Source organism: Anser anser (assembly GCF_964211835.1).
Source record: "Anser anser genome assembly, chromosome: 1".
Taxonomy (NCBI): domain Eukaryota; kingdom Metazoa; phylum Chordata; class Aves; order Anseriformes; family Anatidae; genus Anser; species Anser anser.
In genome coordinates this window covers 27,300,301-27,323,561 of record NC_139720.1, presented here as the reverse complement: position 1 = coordinate 27,323,561, position 23,261 = coordinate 27,300,301, and the positions used below count along the sequence as shown (strand labels likewise).

At 40.8% G+C, this 23,261-nt stretch overlaps 1 protein-coding gene across 9 annotated transcripts in view; it reads left to right on the top strand.

Moving 5' to 3' along the window:
• Window positions 1-23,261, top strand: part of MET (MET proto-oncogene, receptor tyrosine kinase) — a 100,128-nt gene that overhangs the window by 58,296 nt on the left and 18,571 nt on the right. For all 9 annotated transcript variants that reach the window (XM_083800085.1, XM_083800092.1, XM_083800090.1 and 6 more), the window contains 6 exons: window positions 4,307-4,467; window positions 5,721-5,823; window positions 6,053-6,189; window positions 8,668-8,832; window positions 9,694-9,793; window positions 18,846-19,064. In XM_083800085.1, the coding sequence (XP_083656211.1) occupies window positions 4,307-4,467; window positions 5,721-5,823; window positions 6,053-6,189; window positions 8,668-8,832; window positions 9,694-9,793; window positions 18,846-19,064 (885 nt within the window). The remainder of the gene's footprint in view (window positions 1-4,306; window positions 4,468-5,720; window positions 5,824-6,052; window positions 6,190-8,667; window positions 8,833-9,693; window positions 9,794-18,845; window positions 19,065-23,261) is intronic.

The following is a 23,261-nucleotide window of genomic DNA, read 5'->3' as shown; positions in this document are numbered from 1 at the left end:
CTGCACTGATCTATAGTTCTTCCCATCTGGCTTCTTAATTGGTAGTATAGGAGTATTATATTCAGATTCACACTCAACCAGCAGTCCATGTTTTAAAAACTTATCCACTATCCCCTTAATTCCTTTCCTGTCTTCTAATCTTAGGGGATATTGCTTAATCTTAACTGGCCTTTCCCCTGGCTTTAATCTCACCACTATCGGGGCTGCATTTTTGGCTCGCCCAGGGATGTCAGTAGCCCAGACTCCTGGGTAAACTTGGTCTAAAATCTCCGAAGGTACTTTACCGATGGGGTCTGCTTGTATCAGCGTTAAGCTTAGCGCGGTTATCAGCTTTTCTTCTCTCACCTTTAACCCCACCTTCCCTTTTTCAAAGACAATTTCCGCTTCTAATTGTTCTAGTAAATCTCGCCCCAGCAAAGACTTCGGGGATCCTGATAAATATAAAAACCTATGTATTCCCATCTGTTTCCCTAACTTGTATTTTAAAGGCCTTAGGAAAAAGGCTTTCTCGTGCTGGCCTGTAGCTCCTATCACCGTCACGAAATCCTCATCCTCTGGTATCAATTTCTGGTTTAACACAGAATAAGTCGCTCCTGTGTCAATTAAAAACTCCACTTCCTGTCCTGATTTCCCTAGCTTAATTTTAACCAGCGGATCTGCTAGGGTAGAATCCCCCGGTCCACTTCATTGGTCGGGAGATACACTAGCTACCATCAACCTGTTCTTCTCCCATTGTTTCGGACATTCCCTTTTCCACTGACCCACTTCCCTACAATATGCACACTGATTCGGTCTCAGGGGAGGCTTTACTGACCTTCCCCTTATCCCATTCCCTCTTCCTTTTCCCCGAAAAGGTTCTTCTTGCCTCTGTAAGGCCGCAACAGTTGCCGCAGCAATAGCCCTACCCAGCCTTTGTTTCTCATTCCCTTCTCGATTCCTAAATACCCTCCATGCCTCTTCCACCAGCCTTTCTAAATCTCTCACATCCGGCTCTTTCATTTTCTGAAGCTTCCGCCTTATATCGTCCGCAGACTGACCCAAGAACAATGATACTAGCTGGACTTTACCTTCCTCAGAAGAGGGGTCTATCGTTGTAAATTTTTGCATTGCTGTCCTTAGTCGATCGAGAAATTCTGACGGGGTCTCAGTTTGCCCCTGTTTTATGGTATATAACCTAGACCAGTTTACAGACTTTGGTATCGCACTTTCCAAGGCGATCCTAATCCATTCCTGATATCTTTTTAATAACCTATAATCACCCTCATCATTATAGTCCCAGTTTGGGTCCACTCTGGGCACATATACCTCCACAGTTCCAGGTAAAACTGACGTTACCTGGGTCTGTACTTGAGTTTGTGCATTCTTAATTACCAGTTGCTTTTCCAGTTTCCGATAATGCTGCCAGCATTATCTCTATATCTTTCCAATCGGGATCTAAATTCTTTACAATCAGCTCAAACCTCCGGGCCACTGATTCTGGATCATCCCGGTATCCTTTCACAGCTTCCTTCCATGAATCTAACTCAGCAGTTGTGAAAGGTACTTTTATCCGAGCTGGTCCGTTAGCCCCCATAGCCTGTCGTAACGGGGCTTGAATAACGGGCCCGACCTTACTTCGGGTTCAAGCCGTGATCGGGGTAAAGTCTCCATTCCCCCAACTCTCATTTTTCTTATCTATTCTGCCGTTTCCTGGGCTCGCCCCCACGCCTCGTTCTGTTATCTGGGGCGGGAGGACATAATCCTCCATTCTCTCCTCTGACTCATTCAATTTCAAACATCTCTGCCCGATACTGCATGCCGAACAACATCTTTTCATTTTTTCCTGCCCCTTCCTTCTTCATATCCTTTTCTATTGCCAGGATCAAAGGATCCTGTGGGGCTAAGTTAATTCCACACTCCTTCTGCCATTCCGGGTGGTTTCTCAAAGTGAAAAACATATCTGCGTATGACACCTCATCCCACTTTCCTTCTCTCCTTAGAAACAACATTAACTGTAGTAAAGTATTATAATTTAAGGTTCCATTCAGTGGCCATTTTTCCTCACAATCCAACTTATAAAGTGGCCACCATTGATTACAATATTTTATCAACGTTTTCTTATTTTCAGTTCCACCGGGGGATCCCCCTATATCTTTCCAATGACTCAAGATACATCCCAACGGGCTTTTCTTTGGAATCCCACTACTCTGCTGCCCCCCCATGTTACAGTTCAGAATGTTTCTTGTTACACAATACAAGCCGGCAGCTTTCCACAATAACACCAAGATCCTAGTAACGTTATAAAGAGTACAATCAAAATCCCAAAGACAATAGCCAAGGTCAAGTTCCACATTTAAACACAACGTAATACCAACCTCGCATGCAAAGGTTACTTGTTTCCCAACAGCAACTGAGTGCTTTCCAAAAAACCAAATGCCGTCCTGCAGAAAACTTTTACTTTCTGACTTACAGACGACCCCAATTGACCGGTCAACCAAATAAACCAAAATAAAGAATATAATCACTTACAGTGATGGGGTCCGTGTCTGCCTCCGCAGTGATCCGTTGAGTCGAGGAGTCCCTCCGGGAAATCCCGGGGGTACCCTAGGGAGTCCTGTTCCCAGCGGGTCCTGCGGTCCGACAGAGAAGAAGTCCCATCTGGGGTGCCAGATTGATTCAAAGATCATAAATCCAATTTCTTTAAGTGATTTATTCTTTATTGACGGCGCCGGATGCACGGGGGATCTTTCCGCCTATCGTGCATCCCGAAGTGAAAAGCCGTCCCAAATTTATACATCACAGTGATTAATATTTTATTAACGCCTATACATATTCATTATCTAACCCCGCCTACTCTCGCTTCTCATGCTAATCAGTTTTTTGTGTCCTGCGCCTGCGCAGATCCTCTCAGTGGTCTTGGGCAGGGGTCGTCGAGCTGTGGTCGGTGGTCTCAGAGAGGAAGGCCATAAGTCTTCCTCACAGTGTACTTTTCACCCTTGGTCAGGATTCTGCTGAATTAGCTTTCTTCCTAACCGCAAGGACTGTTTTTTCTTCGAATCTTCTGCTCATTATTTTCTTATCTTGGATTCCAATGTCTTGTTCGAGATATATTGCCTGTATATGTCCTATTTTGAGATACATTGTCCGTACATCTGTTTCCTGCCCTACACCTAATGTTCTGTTCTCCTTTAATAGTTACATTCTTAACCCTTTCTTATCTGGAATCGCCTCAGCTTCCCTAATCAGAAGTATTCTTCAGCTGCCTTTCTATCCACAATAGTTCATTTGTGAGAGTCTGGAAGTACAGCTACAAGAGAGTTGAAAAGAAATGTGCTGTCTTACTGGATTTCCAGATGAAATAATAGCCAAGTATCTCTCAAACACTTTCTTTTCAGCTTGAAAATGAAGTCAGGTCCTTTGAAAGGCACAGCTGTATTACATTTTAGGGGCAAAATTACTATCCCTAAAGCCTTAAGTCTAAGACGTTCAGGCACTATGACCACAAGTATAAATTCAGTCTTTCATTCTCTGTTGTTTGTCCAGTAGTACTGATACGTTTGCAAAATTATGCAGTATTGTTAAAAGTCCCCATAAACCCTAAACCAATGTCTTTTTTATTCTTTTACTGGCAGTACTGACCAGCACTTTTACTGAGTTTTTGCAAGACCTCTATAGTGTTCCTACATTTTTCCCACCATTGTTATATTTTACAGGACAATTTACAATATACAGAAGAAAAAAAAAAGAAAAAAAAAAGCATTTCCTTTGTAGATTGTCTCTATGTTGCTGAGAGGTAGTTTATTTTTAACTCGGAATTAGAGGTGACCAAATGTAAAAGATTTAAGGAAAGAATAGCAGAAGTCACGTTAACTTTATCACAGCCAATGCAATATCGGATTTTGGTGTCTTTGAAGCTACTTCACTCTGAACCTGACTTTCATCAAGCTAACAAAAAATGGTCATTTGGGGACTCTTTTGTGTTCAGCATTCAGCTTCTAACAAAATAAGTACATTGTATGTTTAACATGCCAGAAATAAGATGTGAAAGACAAGAACGGCAGGATTTAAAAGACTATTACAATGCACAGCTTGTTCAGTGCCCCTAAACACTATCCTTCAAAGCTTTCTAGTATAGGTTTTGTTATTTATTGCTACTGTCAGAGAAAGCTCATAATGTGACAAATGAAAGGTGAAGAACAATTAAGATGAATGGTAGGACATAGTCTGCCAGAAGAAATGCTTTTCTAAAATTATTCCTTTGCACATTCTTTAACTCCATTTGAAGTTTGAGAAAACCTGATGTAAGTAACGAAATATTTTTTAACAGATTCTCCCGAGCAGCGCTCCCTTAGAAGGCGGGACAAAACTGACACTGTGTGGATGGGACTTTGGATTCAGCAAAAATAATAGATTTGAATTAAAAAATACAGTAGTCCATATTGGAGGACAAATTTGTTCTCTGGAAGCAAAATCTAGCAACAAAAACAAGTAAGAAACCTAAAATATGAAGTTTCCTTTATAGAAATGTTCTTTATGTGGTATGGATTATGTAATGATACAAACAGTCAGTGGGTATCATCCTTCAATTCTGAAATTTCAAACAGAAAATTTAGGTGTTAAACAATCCCCTGATTTGATAAGTTCCCCATGAAAACAGTGCTCCAAAGAGAGATCCAGTATATCTGGTGACTGCCGATAGCTCTTGCAGCAGCTTATTCTGATTTGCCTGTAAAATGCTGTTCAACACTTGTGGGAGCAGCAAAAAAGGAAACTATTCAAAGGTATGAAAAGGTGGCAGGTTCCTTCAACCAGGATCCTGTAGGGCTCAGGTATGGCACCTCCATCTTCCTGATCTGTGAGGATCTGTGAGATGGAGAAGAATGTGAGAAGATGCAAGAATTTGGTCATCAAGAGGCTCATGACCCTGTGCAGTACCTCTCCTCCTCCTCAGGAATATGTATTCAAGACAGTGGAATAATTGCGTAAATTCAAGGCGGAGGTTATTCTGGTTGTTATCTCAGAGAAATAGTAAGTTCAATGAATATCCTCTCTCAATTCAGAGCATTCAGCTGTGTCCTAACAAAGCTATGTGCAAAGCACGACATGGCTTCCCTAGCCACATTTATAGCAGCAGAGAGGTCATCCTCCAGGAGTCTTGAGCTCCTTCCTAACTGCTGTTCTGAACAGTCTCAATGCAAACTAAACGTTATAAGGAGAATAGCTCATATATGAGACACTGTAAATGTAAAGTAGTTCATTGGCACATACTGCTACAAAAGTTCAAATTTTGGTAATATTTAAATTTAGACAGCAAATCAGTATAGGAAGTAATCCTGTTGTCTGCCAAAATCTAAGACTAAAGGAAAATTCCAAAAATCAAACCAGCCATTGAATGGGAGGTATTTGTTTTCTCCAGCATGCTTTTTTCAGAAATCTATTTCACATACTAAAATCATTTTCTCTGTCTGTGTTTAAACACCATGTTTATTTAGTATTAAAGAAGAAGAAAACAGTTCTTTTAGCTGTGTTTTTTCTTGTTGTTGTTGTTGTTTTTTGTTTGTTTTTGGTTGGTTGGTTGGTTGTTTTTCCCTGAAATATCCCTGACACACATAGATTGATGAATTGTTCAGTATGGATCCTGGATTATTATGAGTTTGATTTGGTTCAATTTTAATACAAAATGATCAAGCCAGGAAAGAAAAAAAAAAAAGTAATCCCATCTTTTTCTTTGCTTTCCAAAGGCTGGAATGCACAGTTCCTGCTGCAAAAAATGCAAGTTTTAATATATCCAGTAGTGTTTCTGTTGGACACGGAAAAACGTTATTCAATACATTTTCTTACGTGGTAAGTACTATAATTAAAAACTTTACTGTCTAATTAGCTTCAATATGAACTGGAAGAAGAATCCTCATGAGTCTTATCCAGTCTGGTAATTCTATATTCTATATTGCTGTTTGCTTTATTATTACTTCTTGGAAGTGCTAAGAAATGTATGAAGATCCCTCCTCTTCATATTTTGAAAATACGGAAACATAATTTAGCAGTCCTTTCTTCTTGTTTTTACTCCCCTCAGAATCCTATAATAACAAGTATCTCTCCCACCTACGGCCCCAAATCTGGAGGAACATTGCTAACGGTAGCTGGCAAATACCTAAACAGTGGAAAATCCAGAAAGATTTTTGTTGGTGAGAAACCATGCATCTTGAAAAGGTAATGTGTTTACAAAGAAGTGATGGCTTTAATATTGAAATGTGTTGATTAAAATGTCTTGGTGTACAAAACACTGCTCTCCTCTCCTAACACTACATATCAGAGTATACAGACTGCAGTAAGTGTTCAATTCGGGACTAGGTCCTGAGTTTAGGATGTCTAGAATCTTCCTAGAAAGGACTACAGTTCCCTGGAAGATTTGTTTATTCTGTAATGCCTAATCACCCTCATTAAAACATTGCATTGAAAAATAGCAAATCAGCTTCTAACAGACTAGAAATTACCCATTTTTTATCATTTTTGTCATTCCCATTCCCACATGCTCAATCCCCTCTTCTACAGTCAGAGCTGCTGTTAGTGCAGCAACATCCAATGAACATCTCATGAGCACTGTGTGCAGGTTGCCATTTCTTCCTGGCCAACATGAGACCTCTGCAGAACTGTATCCTATATGTCAGAGCAGGTGTTTCTGTGCTACTATCATTGAACTGCCTCCTAACTGGAGACAGCATCAGTTTGGGACTCTTCCTGCAATGTATAAAATAGTTTTGAGGACTGAGCCAAAATTTCTGTACGGCTCTGAACTGGATCCAGTAGGAGCTCAGTCAAGAACCTTCAACATGCTATGTGTGGAAATGCGTTGAATCTTGTCAGAATATAAAGTTAAATAATAAGCACAGATTCTCTGCAATGGGCTGTCAAGTATTCTGAATTCAGTAGCCATTCTACCATGATGCAAATCCTGCTTTGTCCTCTTGTTGGGTACAGTAGGGTGGCTCCACTGGAGTGAACAGAATTGTAACCTTCACAGCCAAGTGCAGAATCAGGCCCACCACGTTCCAGAAACAGGGTGTCCTGCAATTTATCTAAATTTTGGGTCTCTCCTAATGATTATGGAATGTCATAGTGGTGAAACATCACACTTGCAGAGGATGCAGAGAAGCAGTAGCCTATTAGTTAATGTCAGACTTAAAGTCAGGAGAGATGAATTTTATTCCTTGCTGCTAAATGATTTATTGTATGTTCTTGATCAAATCAGCCAAGTTTCCTGACTAAATCAACAAAGGGATTTAGGTATTCAGGACTGATATTTAATCACTACCAAGATGTTCAGCTGCTACTTAATACTTTAGGATGGGATTTATTGATATCATCTCAGCTGGTCTGCTAATGGACAAATATATGAACCTTTGGGGAATGATTCATCTGATCCATTTGAGACACCTAACTGTGGGGATGAGATGACCGCCAGCTCAGAGTCAGACATCTGCTTCAGTCAGGGGGACCTCTAGGTATCAAACCTTCCCTGGGGCTTACCCGGTAAGCAACCCCAGCACTCCCCTTCTCACTAGCAAAATAGTCTGGAGACATCTATGCAGATTTTGAGCACTTTTTCAGGATAGGTGTTTCTCTACCTAAACTGACTGTGATCTTTGCTTTTGGGAGCGTTGCCCAGTTCTGAGCATAGCTAGATCAAGTTGGCTTTTTTTTCCTTTAAAAGACGGTGAAACTTCTAGATACTTGCGGATGAACCACTAACCCCAACAGCAGACAGTGAACACTGCCTTCCTGGAAAGCTTTAGAAGTGGCAGCAAATGTCCCTCTTGTCTAATTTGGAAACAGTTGCTCACATCCTTTGAGAACGTCCTCACCTGAAGGGCTCCTGGATGTGGGTTGGCCCAAATCACTGAACCCAACCACTGGAATTATATTTGCTTCTCCAGTCAGTTGTTACCCTTGCCCCTGATGTGCCCTGCTCCCTGTGGCCATGATTCATGTGCTCCAAGCTCCAGGATCCTTCATCCCTCTGCTGCTCACTCACCCACTGAGCTCAGGATAGGAGAAGGACTTCCAGAAGAAGTGAAAGAAAGAGGGAAAGGCAAATATCCCTGAGACTCTGCTTCTGTGCTGGATCTGGTCAGCTCTTCATAAATTTTCACCCTCTCCTCTCTTCTTACCCTCTCCTGCCTTTCCCTCAGCCGTGTCTGGAGCCAGCGTGCACCCAGTGCAGCACACCTCTGAAAAGATAGTGTATATACCCTGCCAGCCCTTTTTCCTGAGATTTTTTTTAACACAGGGTAAATCCCGTGAATTGGAAAGAGAAAGACATAACCTCTTGGTTACAGCAGAACAAGTCATTCTCCTTGAACCTGGAGCATGCTCTCATTTTCCAGGCTGGAAGCCGCCCTTGCACAGTGCAGGGTTTGACATGGCTGTCACAGGCACTGGGGAAATGCCTTCCACCAGGCAAGGTGCGAGTCAGTCAAACTGAGGTGAATATGGAACCTAAGAAGTGTTGCTCTTGTTTCTACACCACACCTTGCTTATTTTCTGCAATGTGATCATCCAACATGGTAAACAATGGCATTTTTTCACATGTGGATTCTTAGGTGGGTTTGCAGCTTACTAAATGATAATGTTTTAAACAGCATCTGTGTTTTACAGTGCTGACAAGCAAGCACTTTTCTGTCCTTCCAGCATATCAGCGAGCACGGTGGAGTGCTACACTCCAGCACAACGAATCCCCCAGGAATATCGCGTGAGGGTGGGAATCGACGAAGCTAGCCGAGCCGCGAAAGGTCATTTCACCTACAGAGAAGACCCCGTTGTTTTAAACATTCATCCAGCCAAATCTTTTCTTAGGTGAGTAAAAGTTTCTCATAGAAATAAGAGAAGTAATGAATGAAAGAAGAATGGCTGCGCTGTGCAGCAATCTATCAAAAGAAATTGCATTTTTATCTCTATCTGCCATGCCAATTGCTTCTATTATGGTGCAGTTGCAGAGGGCAGATCATTTCCTTTCAGAGGTGAAGGAGAAGGGGGAAGGGCACCTCTGTTCTTTATGTGATTTAACTCCTAGCTGCTGCCGACTGTACCTGTGATGTCCTGCTGAGATACCTACTATATAGCTAAGTGGGTCTCCTACACTGTGTCTGGACATTACACTGATTAGTGAGGAAAATCATTTAATGTGACAAGTCAGCGGTGCTCAGGAGAGCAAATGGATTTTAAAATAGTCTAAATCCAGCAATACATAAATATTATGAATATATATGTATGGTAGTATGTGTGTGTTTTTAAGTGACATATTTATGGTCTCAGTAGCTCTAATCCAAGCCATCTGCCTTTGCCAAAAAAATGTCAGCAGTAAAAAAGACACTTTTTTCAGCACCACTGAAAGCAACAAGTAAGTTAGAAAATATTAAATGCACTCTCTTTTAAATGCACACACATTTGTTTTATATCCTGGCATACCACAGTATTTAAAATTAATTTTCTTTTCTTGTATATGGTTAGTTGTTATAACAAGCGTAAATTTTGTTTCACAGAAAAATAATATCACTGCTCAGAGCTATGCATTTGCATCACCCTGTATATCCCTAATTCTGGTTTTATGTTGTCATTTACTCTAAAATATAATTTGTAATTAAGTTTATCATAGCAGATGTATCATTATCCTACTTATCTTTTTTTTCTTCTTCTTCTTCTTTTAATTTTCCCTAGTGGTGGAAGTACAATCACAGCTCAGGGAATCAACTTGAACTCAGTGTGCTTTCCTCAGATGGTGATTACTGTACCTAAACTGGGAATGAACTTCTCTGTGGTGAGTCAGTCTTGGAGAAGACAATCTGTTATCTTGTCATCTTCATGTTGTGAATGGCACAGAATTTTCAGTCGAAACACTTCAATTTTTGCCTTGAAACTACAGGGCTTCCACCAACTTTTTGATGTTTTCTTCAAAGAGCCTTTCAGTGGAAACATAGTTTTGTGTAGGCAAAACTCAACAATAAATTGGAAATTAAAGGGGGAGGAGAACAACAGTTTCTAATAAAATTCTTGCAAAGAAATTAGGCTTTCACAGTACCCAATAACAAGATTTTTATATCACAATTTAAATTCAATGACTAAACACAAAACAATGCAATACAGGTATGCCAGATTCACTTGCTATTCAGACATAGCAAGTTCAAGTGTTACTGTGATAGGCAGGAAATGTATTGAAATGGTGACTGTGAAAAGAAAAGGAAAATGGAACAAACGTCAAATAAATAGGAAAATTAAATACGTAAAATCAAGAGTAAGCATTGTTTAAAAAAAATGCTGATTGCCAAATTACCTGTTGGGGTAAATGTTTCCTAACTTGCCAAAGTTCAGTAACTAAATATTAAGAAAGATTTGGGCATCTGCAATTTGGATCATCTTCATGAAGATAAATTCAAAACCATCTTTTGTTACCTGAGTTAATAATGTGCAGTATCTTAAATAACGTGATCAGATATGGTCATGTGACATACTTTAATTTTTATAAGGCAAAGATGACATTTATTGGCTACTTGGACTGGAACTGTTTCCTGTAACCTTTTGCCTACACATTTGTCTTTTGTCTCTGACATTTTCTCATCCTGTATGGTCTGTTTAGCCTAATTGAAGCTAAATTGACCTACACGCTTTATGACATGCTACACTACTGTTCATATTCTTAGCTTGTTTCTAATGATCATCATACAATATTTCCTGTACTGAATTCTAAGTATTAGACCTAGGTTTGCTCAAAGCATTTTAAATGGTTTGTCAGCAAATTTGCAGTCTTTTATAGTTTCAAGGTCACAATATTCTTCATGATCCTGATTTGTATAATATTATGAGTGTCGGGACCTGAATTTGAGCTGGATGTAATCATGGCTTGTAATTTAATGGGTACAGATTTTAATCTGAAAATTAGTGCCCCTGCAAAGAAATGCAGTGTTCAGTGTTATCAGAAAGACGTTTTACCTATGAGTTGGGAAATACCTATGAGTTGGGAAATAAAACATTTTGGTGAAATCAAACAAACTCAGAATTTCATAAATTTTCAGCATTGTGAGTACAATTATTTCTAAGTCCAAAAGATTTACAAAGTAAAAGATTATTGCTGAAATCACCTCTTTAGATTTTGCTTTGCATGGATATGAGCTTTCTTTTTAATTTACCTGTTTCCTCTATTTTCTGTTCTGGGAGAATATGCAAAATTGCTTCTCTTCAGGGCCTGATTCTGCACATCTTGCTTGTCAGATTCCCAGTCAAAGAGAGTAGATAATATTTGGAACTCACCGGAGTTCCTAGTCTGACTTAGATTTTTTTTTATATATCTATTGATAAAATTCTCACTCTAACAACAACGTATTCTTCAAAATCCATGAAGACTGTGTTTGGAGACTTTGTCAGAATTAGCACAGATTTGAAAGGATCTAATGTAAAGAAGTATATTCATTGTCTAAAAGTGACTGGGAAGTCCAGACAATGAATGCTGTAGAGTTTCCTCTTTTCTTCAGATATTGAGACCACACTTTCCTTTGAGTAGTGGTTTCTTCCCATCCTGCCATTTAACCTGCTGTTGAAAAAAGCCAGGGATGTAGATAGTCAGAATTATGTCCCTTATTCTTTTGCTTTCATACCTTGCAGTGTCCATGATATTTGCAAACATAGAAGAAGAGGCAGGTCTCAGCCTCCTTTTCCATGAGGATATCTGTCCCCTACCACTGTCTATCTCTTTACATAGCTCTAAAAATCTGCCCCAGAATAAAAGAAGCTGTGCATGTGGTCATTCCCCCTGCATTAAGGGATGGACTATAACCTCAAACAGATTGTAATCAAGAGTGTATTATGCTTTGACATTGCCCAAGTATTTTGCTCTATTGAAATTAAAGGCCTCTAGCACTCAGTGGCTTCCCTCTGTGGCAGCCCAGCTCTGCTTGTCATTTGTTCTGCCACCAGTCTTTACCTCAAGCCTATTTCTCAAGGAAGGTTATTTGTTCTCAGGGAGAAGGGGAAGATTTAAAAGTGACAAAACAAGGTTGCACTATGCAAGTGAGGAAATTGCTGGTGAAGGATGCCTAATGTTGCAACCTGTCTCATTCTGTGTGGGAGATTCTGAACCCTATGCAAAAAACAAACTTTCATCCAGTCATTCCAAAAACAAATAAGGATGAGGAACTCTTTCCAGCAGGGATCCAGAGCAATGCAATGAGCAGCTATCATGTTAACAAATGAGAAAACAGGTTGTGGTCCTGAATAGACCAAACCCAGACAAACAGTGCAATACAAAACAAAATGATCAAGAAGTCCTCTAGCTGAGGTTAAATTACCTTTTTGCTTCCCTATTTTGAGAGGGGAGTTAACTGAGTCATTTTTTTTAATTGTTCCTTTAGCCCTTTTTCTTTTCAGTTTTCTCTCACCAGCCTCCTCCAAGAAGCTGCTTTTGTCAGCATTCAGAAACTCTGGCTCTTGGGAAAACCAAACCCAGCACTGAAACACATCCCAGAGCATCAAAGGAAAGTGCAGCTGGGAGGGACCATAAAGACCTAGCCTGGCCTACTTCCCTGCAGCAGGAGCAAATGTACCCAGACCACTGCCTGACAGATATTTGTCTAGGATGTTATTAAAGCTCCTTGTGAAGGAAATTTCACAACCTCGCTTAAACAAGTTTGGGAGAGAGAGGCTCTACCTGCTTACCTAGTGGTTTGGAAAGACTTCTTTCCAATAATTAACCAAAATCCCAGCTGTTAATGTTCTGTCTTCTTTTTTAACCCTCAGTGGACACAAACAACAGATTACCTGTCCCTCCTGCTAATTTTACTTATACCATGGTCTGATTCAGCCTTTCTCTTTTCCGGTTTAAACAAACCAAGCTGCTCCAACCTTGCCTGATAATTGTTGTTTCTTAGAGCTCTGCTCATTCTTTCTGCCACCTCCCAGACATCCTCTCATTTGCGTAAAACTGGTTGCATCTGACTTAAAAGAGCTCTCTCCTTTTGCTGCCATCTCTTTGTCCCCAAACTCTTAATTCACTCCACCAGGCTTAACTGTGGTCTGGATCCCCAGTGGAGTCACGGTGTGAGTGGAGGGTCACTGCCATGAGCAGCAGGAGCTGTAAGGGGTGCTCTACAACCCAAAGCCTCAGGGGGCAGAGCCAACTTGCATGCCTTGGGGCATTTGCTCTCCTCTGCCTCTTTCTTTCCATCCCAGAGGGAGAGATGAGCAGTAGAGCTGGCAAATGAGTTTCTATGAAACAACTCCCGGTAAGAAATGCAGTTTCACTGGAATTGAAAAGTTTGGTGTGTAATATGCCAGCCTCCTGTAGAAGAAACATTTAAGTTTAGGGCTGGTAGTAGCTTAGCGATTCCACTGTTCACAGGCCACACAGGTCTGAGCAGAAGCGACTGTGGTGCAGGTTCAGGCCCACAGACCACCTATCCACTCTGTGATTAAAAGAAATTCTTTACTCAGAGGGTGGTGAGGCCCTGGCACAGGTTGCCCAGAGAAGCTGTGGATGCCCCATCCCTGGAGGTGTTCAAGGCCAGGCTGGATGGGGCTTTGTGCAACCTGGTCTGGTGGGAGGTGTCCCTGCCCATGGCAGGGGGTTGGAACTGGGTGGTCTTTAAGGTCCCTTCCAACCCAAACCATTCTATAATTCTTTAACTATTCTAAGTTGACTATATCAGCTCTCATGCTTGCAGTTCAGTATTTCTGAAATTTTCTGTTCTATAAGGTAAAAATGCCTTGCTTCAATTTTATCATTTTCTTTTCATATTTATTTAAATTTCATTGAAATTATTCAATACTGTGTTCACACTAATTTTGTTTATATTACATTCCACTAACACTATCAAAATAATATGTCTTGCCTTCTTCAAATTCGGTATTTCAACACGAGTGAAAAAAATGTTCTACAGTTATTGAACCATATGTTTCAGCACTTGCAATGTGTTTCTTTTTAATTTCTGTTTCATTAGTTCATTTGACCATTTGTTCCGATTAGGAACAAAAAATATGAATCTGGGGAGTTCTGCATAAATTACTCTTCCCGAGAGCTCTAGATAATGCATAAGGATGCACTAACCCTCTCACTTAGGCTCACGTGTTCAGTTCCAGTGTGAGATGCACAAGGAAGGAAGCAGCTTATTCCTTCCACTCACTTTGTACTGTGCCTGTGTAAAAGCTTGGCGTGGTTTGGGATGATGTTTGATCAGGAGCCTATTTACAAAATGAGTACCTTCTAACTTCTGCTATAAGTCCTGCTAGAAGCTTGAGGCCAATATTTTCTCTTTGACAGCATGTATTTTGCATTGGTTCCCCAGTAACAAACAAGTTGTCATTTGGGGATCCTTTGCTGTAGCATTTTGAAAGTTCCATCCATTAATTAATTCAGATACATATTCCCACTGCTTAATCCCTTCTAACTATGAATCTGCCAACATGTCCAAGGTTGCAAACCTAAGGAAAAGCACCTTTTAATGAATGATCTCCAACAACAACTGACCCTGTAGCTATGCAAGATCATCTATTTCCACAGACTTTTAATTATCTCTTCAATAAGTAGCCTCTTGAATAATCTATAGTATTTCTTAATTACTCCCTGCTAGATGCCATTTCCTGTTGTGCTGCAGGAGAATTTTAAAATACCCTAAAGTTTTTTCTACATTTAAAGTCCCTTAACAATCTCTATTCGTAATACCCATCAAACTGCCTAGAATTCACCTGAGAGTGTCTAGCTTAGATTTGTTAAATAATGAGAGAAGAAATTCCCTGGGAACTGTGGATGGTGAGCATGTGATTATCGAAGTTATTCCTGATTATGTATCCAAACATGCTGAGGTTCAGATCTTCCAGTTATGTTGACTCTGTATGTTAAAGCTGCCACAGAAGCCCAGAAAAGAATTTCCCTCATGAAGGTGAACCATGGCCTTTCTGTGCTGAATCTGTATCTCATGTACATCTCTTGCAAAGGAAATAGTTCAGTGACAGGTGTCAGTGAAAAGCCTAAGTTGTGAACTCATAGGGTTCCCTGGGGTGCACTGCTGTCAGGCACGTTAACCATCCCAAACCCAAGGAGGAGACTGGGCTCCCAGTCAGTATCAGTCATGTTGTGTGAAGGGCTGGCTGTCAGACTCAGTAGAAAGAAAGGGTTTATTCTACCTTCTGGTCCAGTGATCTCATAGACTGGAAGTACCATCTCCCTTGCTTTCATCCAGTCAGACAACTAGAATAAAAATGGTACTGAACCATTAGTACCATTTCTTGCACCACCTGAAATGACAGCAAAAGCCCATGAGTCCTCTGAAAAATCTTGAAGATATCCTGATTGAGTGTCACTGCTCAGTTTCTCACCTACACATAAAAGCTTTCTGAACGGGTTTTCCTCAAGCTGGACTTGCCTTCCCATCTCTCTTCTGAGAGATCATCCTTTGGCAGACACAGCTGGACAGTCTCCCAGTCTGACTTTAACCTCATTCAACTTTCATTTCTCACTGGAACTCCAAAAGTTTAGATTTTTTATAAAAGGACAAATTGGCCCTTTTCTCCTGTCTGACTGCTACAGATCCTGTAATACACATCTGACTGCCCCTCTCTTATCTGGGTCAGTTGCTGGGAGACCTTTGGAGCTCTGAGATCCTCCCTCATATTTTTCCTGTTGTTGTTTCAGATGAAAAAAAATTGAATTGGGCACCGAAGTTCAGATTCTGTAGGTCAGGTTTGAATTAATTGCCTCAAGGGTCATATTTTACAAATGAAGCAAGAATACATACCTTTAAGTGATGAGTCATATGCATTGTGCAATGGATTATTATTCCCTTTGGGGTATAGTATTTACTTATGCTTGTGAAATGTTCCATAATTTTTACATCTTTTCTTCCTTATTGTCCTTAGATGTAGATTATATTCGCAGGACGAGTGCAGGTTTAGTTTTTAAAGGGAATGTACTTTAAAGTCTAATTAAATAAAAGTTAAAGGTGCTGGGTGATAGGCAGTATCTTAATTGAGTAGGCAATAGATTGAGTTAGTTTTTTTCTTATAGATCCTCAATCCAATATTTCTTGAAAACTAAACCATCATATTCTTCAATTGCTAAAACCAATTTCAAGGTAAAAATGTCATGTCAAATCATGTACCAATAAGGGCATTGCAAATAAGATTTTTCTTGACCTTACCAATCAGTCACATTGCATCCCCTCCAAAGAGTATTATTAGATTTTTATCATTCTCTGAAAGCATCCTCTTCAGAGACCAGCCTGATAAAGTAAAGTATCTGGTTCTAATGGATAGCCACAAACAAAGTTATGAATACCACTGCTATTCATTTAACAGACATCAGTACTCTACAGTAGATAAAAAGACTAATGAATTTACATTAATCAAATAAATATAATGATTACCTAGGACATATTTGGTTTTATAATTATATATTTTAGTAATTTCTTTTTAGAATCGACACAATATGATAGATAACTTTACAAATATTCATATATCATGGGAAAACATGACTTGATCATATATTATACTAATGATGCACCTTATTATTACCATACTGATTCAAATGAAGTTCTAGATCCATGGCATCTCATAACAAAGCATGAGATATGGTAAATGGTGTACATCAAGGAAGGACAAAAATACTCTAATACTGTAAGCAAACGGAGGAAAAATCTGCCTTGACTTGTGTCCCACAGATTACCTTGTTTTTATGGGAGGGTGCACATATATTTCAGAATTTGTGCTAGGAATCTAACCAGGCTGTTAGTTTCATGGGTGCAAGTCCCCCTAGTGTCACTGAGAGCTACACCAAGTTATTTAACTGAGCACAGAACTCATGGCTCACAGATATGTAGACCTTGCAGTAGAGCTTTAAAAGTCTAATGTTCAGTTTCAGAGCCTTAAAAATGTTTCTCTGGGCAGATTAAAGTTTTCATAATATTATGCGAAGAAACATGAATTACTATGGTGATAAGAAAAAGTGCTGATATCTAATTTAATCATACTTTCAAAGTTAATGTGAATATATAACTGATACAGTTTGAACTGTTATGTCACTGATTTGAAACACAGCAAAATTACATTGCATTAATTTAGCATATTACAGACAAATGTAAACTAATTTCACAGCTTCTTCAGGCAGCATTTTATAATGAGAACCAATTTAATTTGCAAAACAAAACAGAAAAAATATATATATTTTATCCCTCTCTAGATGCACAAAGACATTTAACAGCACTGTTGGGTTTCCAGGGAAATTCCTTGTAGAACAAATGTAAGATTTATGATGACTAGGTTATAAACCCCATTGTCACTGGGCCACGTCAGCCACTCTATTGAAAAAAAAAAAAAAAGAAAGTGAGAAAGTGTAATGTCTGGGACAGTGTACAGGGAACTACTTGCACAAGGCTTACACAACGCAAAAGCAAAAAAGCTGCTCTGCAGCATGTGTGGTGCTGCCCAGCTCCCACCAAGCCTCCCATCGAGGCTCGTAGATGTGCTGTTGATATTATAATCCAATTAGACATCTAGAAACCTCTACAGTCAAGAGAGAAAAGTTGATCCTTCTGGAGTGCTGTTCATCTAATTAAAGCTGTTGTCCAAAACAGATCAGACGAACTTCTCTCGAGGTGAGCGTGTTTCACTCTGTTGACTATAAGGGAGTTTAGACAACTAACTCCAGTGTAGGTGACTGGATGCAGGCGGGATGAATCCCACCTGCAAGGATTCATGCTGTCCCTGTAAACTGACCAAACTCAGCTTCAGATCAAGCTGCCTTGCTTGCAACACGGGAATCCTTTGGTGGAGGACCAGGGTCCATCCCATCTGTCTCAAGAGACCCGTGTCAAAGTGGTACAGCATGGATAGAAGCACCCTGGCCAGATATTTGACTCTGGATCGCAGCTCCAGGGCACAGAGCACTCCCTGGCAGGTCTTCTGGAGCATGCGGCTCACTAGCATCTTTCCCCTGGGAAGCACTGCTTGGTCCAGAGCATGCCTTAAGTGGGAATAATTGCAAGCTGGGGGAAAACGTGGCTTCACACCTGTTGTCAGCCAGGTTCTGCATGGCACTGAGGTGCAAACATCTCATCCCCACTCATGTGGGGAGATACAGCATGAAGCATGTCCTGCAGCCAACAGTCCCAGGAGGGACTTGTATTACACCAGCACACCTAAGCACCAAATTCCACGCTTTCAGGGTCTTACAAATACCTTTTTAGAAAGAAGATATGCTTTGTTGAACTTTCATGGCCCAAATTCCCACAGAGGTGTTGGCTTTAAAGCACTTTCTCACAGAGTCCGTAGTTCCCTTCTGGTAGAAACGTAGCAGCTCAGCTGCACCGTGAGTAAACAGTGCTTTACTTTTGTTTTCCACTATTTCAGTCAGATGCATTGGCCCTATTTTTATCTTCTCCTCTGGTCCCTTGCTATTGTAGTATAAAAGGAAGAGAAGTCCATGTTGTAGTCACTCTTACATAGGCTGGATAAACTGAGTTATGGCTGCTTTGTGTCCCAGTACAGCCCAGTGAAGGGGTAGCCTCCGGATGGTCCTTGGCATTGGAAATCATTTTCCACTAATTATCTTCAAAATATTTACTTTAAAAGCACTGTGAACAATCAGGCCAGGAAGCTTGTTTACTTGAACATTTCCTCAACAAGAGTGCAAACACCATTGAGTTTTTACACTTTTCTCCCAACTCTAAACAAACATTGTGTAGCCCTGCTCAGGATTTTGCTGTGGTTAAAGAAGAACAAGACCTCTGGTGTTTATTTTTTCAATATATGTATATTGTTAAAGAAAAGCTATGTTCATCAGTTACTTCCTATGCACGCACTTACTCCAATTATTTCTTTCTTTCTTATAGGCATGTAGCCACCGCTCTAGCTCAGAGATAATCTGCTGTACAACTCCTTCCCTGAAAGCCTTCAACCTTCAACCACCCTTTGTAACCAAAGTGTTTTTTATTTTTGATGGTGTCAGCTCTTTGTACTTTGATTTTGATTATGTAAATAATCCTGTATTTAAGCATTTTGAAAAGCCAGTGTTCATATCAAGAGGCAACCCAAATGTTCTGGAAATTAAGGTAAGAAATGTTGAAGTAAGTTTTTAAATTATTATTTTTTTACACAATAGAAGTATTCATAAATGCACTGAAAGTTGTGAAGAACACATCAGCAGTGTTCTGTGGAACAGACATTTTGATGAAGTAGAGGAAGCCCCGAGGAAACAAAGGCAGGGAGGGACTGAGTACAGTGTGTTCAGGACTGCGTTCATCGAAGTCCCCAGTTGTTGCAACCTAAAAGATAAAGAGGTGAAACCAAAGACGTACCAGGGCTGTTACTGTGATCAGGTAGAGAGGGAGAGGGGCTTTCCTTGTCCTCTGGGCCCCAGCTGGGGCGACCAGGCTGCATCAGCTTCTGACTACTACAAGCTACGTCAACAGTTCAGAATTAAACATGGCCAGCAGCCCAGAACCTGAAGTGTGCGGTCTGCGTGTGAGTCCTGGCTCTTACTGTCATACGGTTTTGCATCCTTCCCCATGGAAGATGTGGAGTTACCTTTGAGAAGTGTCCCAGCAACTTTGGCTCTCTAGAGCTGAGGGAAATTCCGGTCTGTGCACAAAGTCACTCATGAAGATCAGTCACCACTGTAGCCTAAATATTTATGGACCCATGAAAAATGCAAAGTTGATGCTGAGTGCCAGTTAAAAGAGAACTCAGAATAGCCTAGGCGGCACTGAGAAACATCTCTCAGGAATCTGGGTCCCTCAGAGGCACAGTTTGCTTTGTATAAAGTGCTGCAGAGAAAGTTAAATCCATTTTTGATTCTGATTTCCTGAATTGTAGTGTGTTACTGATTTAAAGTTTCAAATAGAAACAGGGTAAATACAGGTATTTCTAATTTATAATGAACATGGATGAAAATTTGTTATTATGTACATTTCATTTCCATAGAATGTTTACAATTTGTATGGCATACAATATATAAAAATCTTTAAAGAACAGAATCAACCTTAATGGTGGGGTCATTTTTTCATGAGCTCTGTGAGCCAACACATTTTCCAGCCATGAAATCTGTGACGCCTGAGGTCTTTGACTCCAAGATGATCTGGTGACCCAATTCTGGGCTGCAGAAAATCGGACAGTTACCTGAGAGTCTCTGTCTGTCATGCTGGGTTCCAGTCAAACCCTCTGAATATTGATCTGACACCACAAAATGTTTTGGGCAAATTCCAAAGAATGATCGCTCTGGGATCTAAACTTAGAAGCACAGAAATAAAATACTAGTTCTTAATCCAAAGACAAAGAGAAGCATGTAGAGAAGAACAGGAAACTATAATGGAGCAGGTTTACTTAGGAGCTCACAGGTCCTTTTTTGAGCAAAATCACTCAATGCAGGGTGAACTTTTGCCTGTTCATGGAAAAAGACTAGAAAGAGTTCTGGTGTGCAGATTAACAGAGAGCTGGGAATACATAGCTTTGGTATGGCTCAATGCCTCTGTGCAGTGACAGCAGCAGTTTCCAGTGATTTCCAGGTCATGTATTTCAACCAATTGGAAAGAAGGGAGAGTAATTTGAGAAGAATCATGGAATAAATCAGATTGGAAGAAACCTTTGGAGGTCTTCATAGTCTAACCCCCTTGCTCAAAGCAGGGCAAAGTTAAAAATTTGGTCAGGTTGCCTATGGCCTTGTCCAGATGAGTTTTGAAAATCTCCAACAAGGATGGAGATTTTACAGCTAAAAAAAAAAAAAAAAAATACAGCTCCCCTCGCTTTGCCTTATGCACCTTGTGCTTCAGCATCTTTCCCGTCTCAGTGGCCCTCTGCTGAGATTCGCTCAGATTGTCTTTATCTCTCTTTTACTGCTGGGCCCAAAACTCAGCAAAATTCTCCAGGTGTGGCTTCACAAGTGCTGAGCAGAGAAGAACAATGACCTTTTTCCATCTCATGGCTATGCTGCTGCTAAAATACTTGGTGAGCCTTCATCACTACAACAGCACGTTGCCACCTTATTTTACCTCGTGGTCCACCAGGACCCCCAAGTCTTTTTCTGCAAAGTGACTTTCTGCCCTGCTGTCCCTACATATCCTGGTGCATGGGCTTATTCCATCCCAGGTGCAGAACTGAGTATCTGTATTTGTTGAATTTATAAGTTTTCTGCTGGCACGTTCCCCCGGCATGCTGCAGGCCCTCTGAGCAGTGATTCTGCTCTCCAGTATCAGTCATTTGCCTATGTTTAATGACATCTGAAAGCTCAAAAGACAGTGCATCCTGTCCCTTTGTCCAGGTTGTTGATGAAGATTTTAAACAGTACTGGTCCCAGCATCCCCCCTTGAGAAATCCCCCACTTGTCAGACTTATAATCTTTCAACTGATGGTCCAGTCAGGTTTTTACGCAATTTATAGTCCACTCGTCCAGTCCATATCATGCCAATTTGTTTTCAATACTAGGACAGACTGTGTTGCAAACCTCGCTAAAAGCAAGGTAGACGTTGTCAAGTGCCCTCTCTTCACCTACAGAGCCCGTCATCTCCTTATAGAAAGCACTTGGGCAAAATCTACTTTTGGGAATCCTGTTCTGGCTGTTTCCAGTTGCCTTCTTGTCCTTCCTCTGCCTGGAAATCCTTCCATGAGAACTTGCTTCATAATCTTCCCCAGGCACTTAGGTTAAAAATTAAGTGTTTTTTTAAACTCTCTTATTACTTTACTTTTGAACCCTTTATTCTCCCTTAAGGAGAAGTCCCTAGTGCTATTTATTGTAAAGAAGAAGATAATGAGATAGAAAGGCTGGTTGAGGACTGTCCTACTGACCACTGACCAAAGTAACAATTTTGTAGGATTGATGTCACCTTGTAGTCATGGCACGCAAGGCAGATGTCTACCTAAGCCTGATTATTTCCTGGCAACCAACTGGAGAATGACATTAGTGAAAGCTGGTCTCCTAGAACAAAGCATGAACAAGCACCAATTTAACATCCTCTTCTAAATAGAATTAGTTATAGTGGGATGCTTCCATCAAAACAGTGAGGTGGCTTTCAGAAATTACTGTAGGGAGCCAAAAGATCATTACAAGCCATATTGGCAACACTTTTCTCTAGCCCCGTACTCCCATACAAAAATACACACACGTTTACATGCCTCATGGTCATATTTTGTGTGGTAATTAAGCAAGCTCAGCATGAAATTAAATGGCAGCTTGCTTCAGTGAACAGACTGTTCTACCAAACCAAAGTTCTTTTATCTTTTTCTTAATTAGTTTCAGAGAGGTGGAGGGAGCTTTTATCACAAGTTTTTCAATCAAACTAATCTACTGTGACATATTTAGCTTTCATCAAATGATGGTGGGTACCGATTGAAAGGTGCTGTTTGGTTTCCCCTGATGACCATAAGATGTTTTTGTAAGAAAATGTTAAATGCAAGGAAACATTAAGTCTTCTATCTAAACACAGTCAGGGCACTGTGCGCCACAAATGCCAGCCTTTCTAGTCTTCAGTGCCAGCCCTTTTGTCTTCCGCACTACCAAGTCTCTCAAGGACCTACATCATCATTGCCTTCCTCTGCCAAGTATGTGACTCTTTGAAGTCTCTCGCTGCCCACCATTCCCCGGTCAGAGCGGTCACGGCAGAGTGGCTTGAGGCACTTCCCTGCTTCAACACCACAAAGACGCTACTTCAGAAGTGCTCCCATCTCCTGCCAACATGGGAAGCTCACAGGGCGGGCAAAATTCCGGCATTTCTCTGCTGGGGATAACTGAAGAAATGAGTCTGCTAAAGAGCACAGAATCTGCTCACCACCTCCCACAGGAGCCACTGACCTGGGCCAGAAAGAACTGGACAGTTTGTACAGAGGACTAGGTCCTGTGCTGATTTCCTCTATGCCTCTGCTCAGAAGACTATCCCCCAGACTTGGCAAAAGGCATTTGATCTCTCTGCAAGCGCCGTTGGGGTATGAACAAAGAAACTCGTAGTCTAGTCATTTTCCCTTTAAAGCCTCAGGTCACTTTGCACAGTTGGGAACTTCCACCTGAGGTCAGGGGAGGAAAGCAACCTGTCCTTAGATATTGCGAGCGATAACACATTGCAGACACAAGATAACCCCTATCAGCATTGCTTGGCAGCTCGTATTTGCCATGGGGGAACGTGTCCTAACTCTGCCATGGCATCACTTTGGGGGCCCTTGAAAATGTACTTCAATGGCCTCTTGATGAAAGGCAGCTCTTGCAAGTGCTGCAGCAGACCCAAGGTTTTCAAGGTTTTGGGACTGTGTGTCAGGTCACTTAC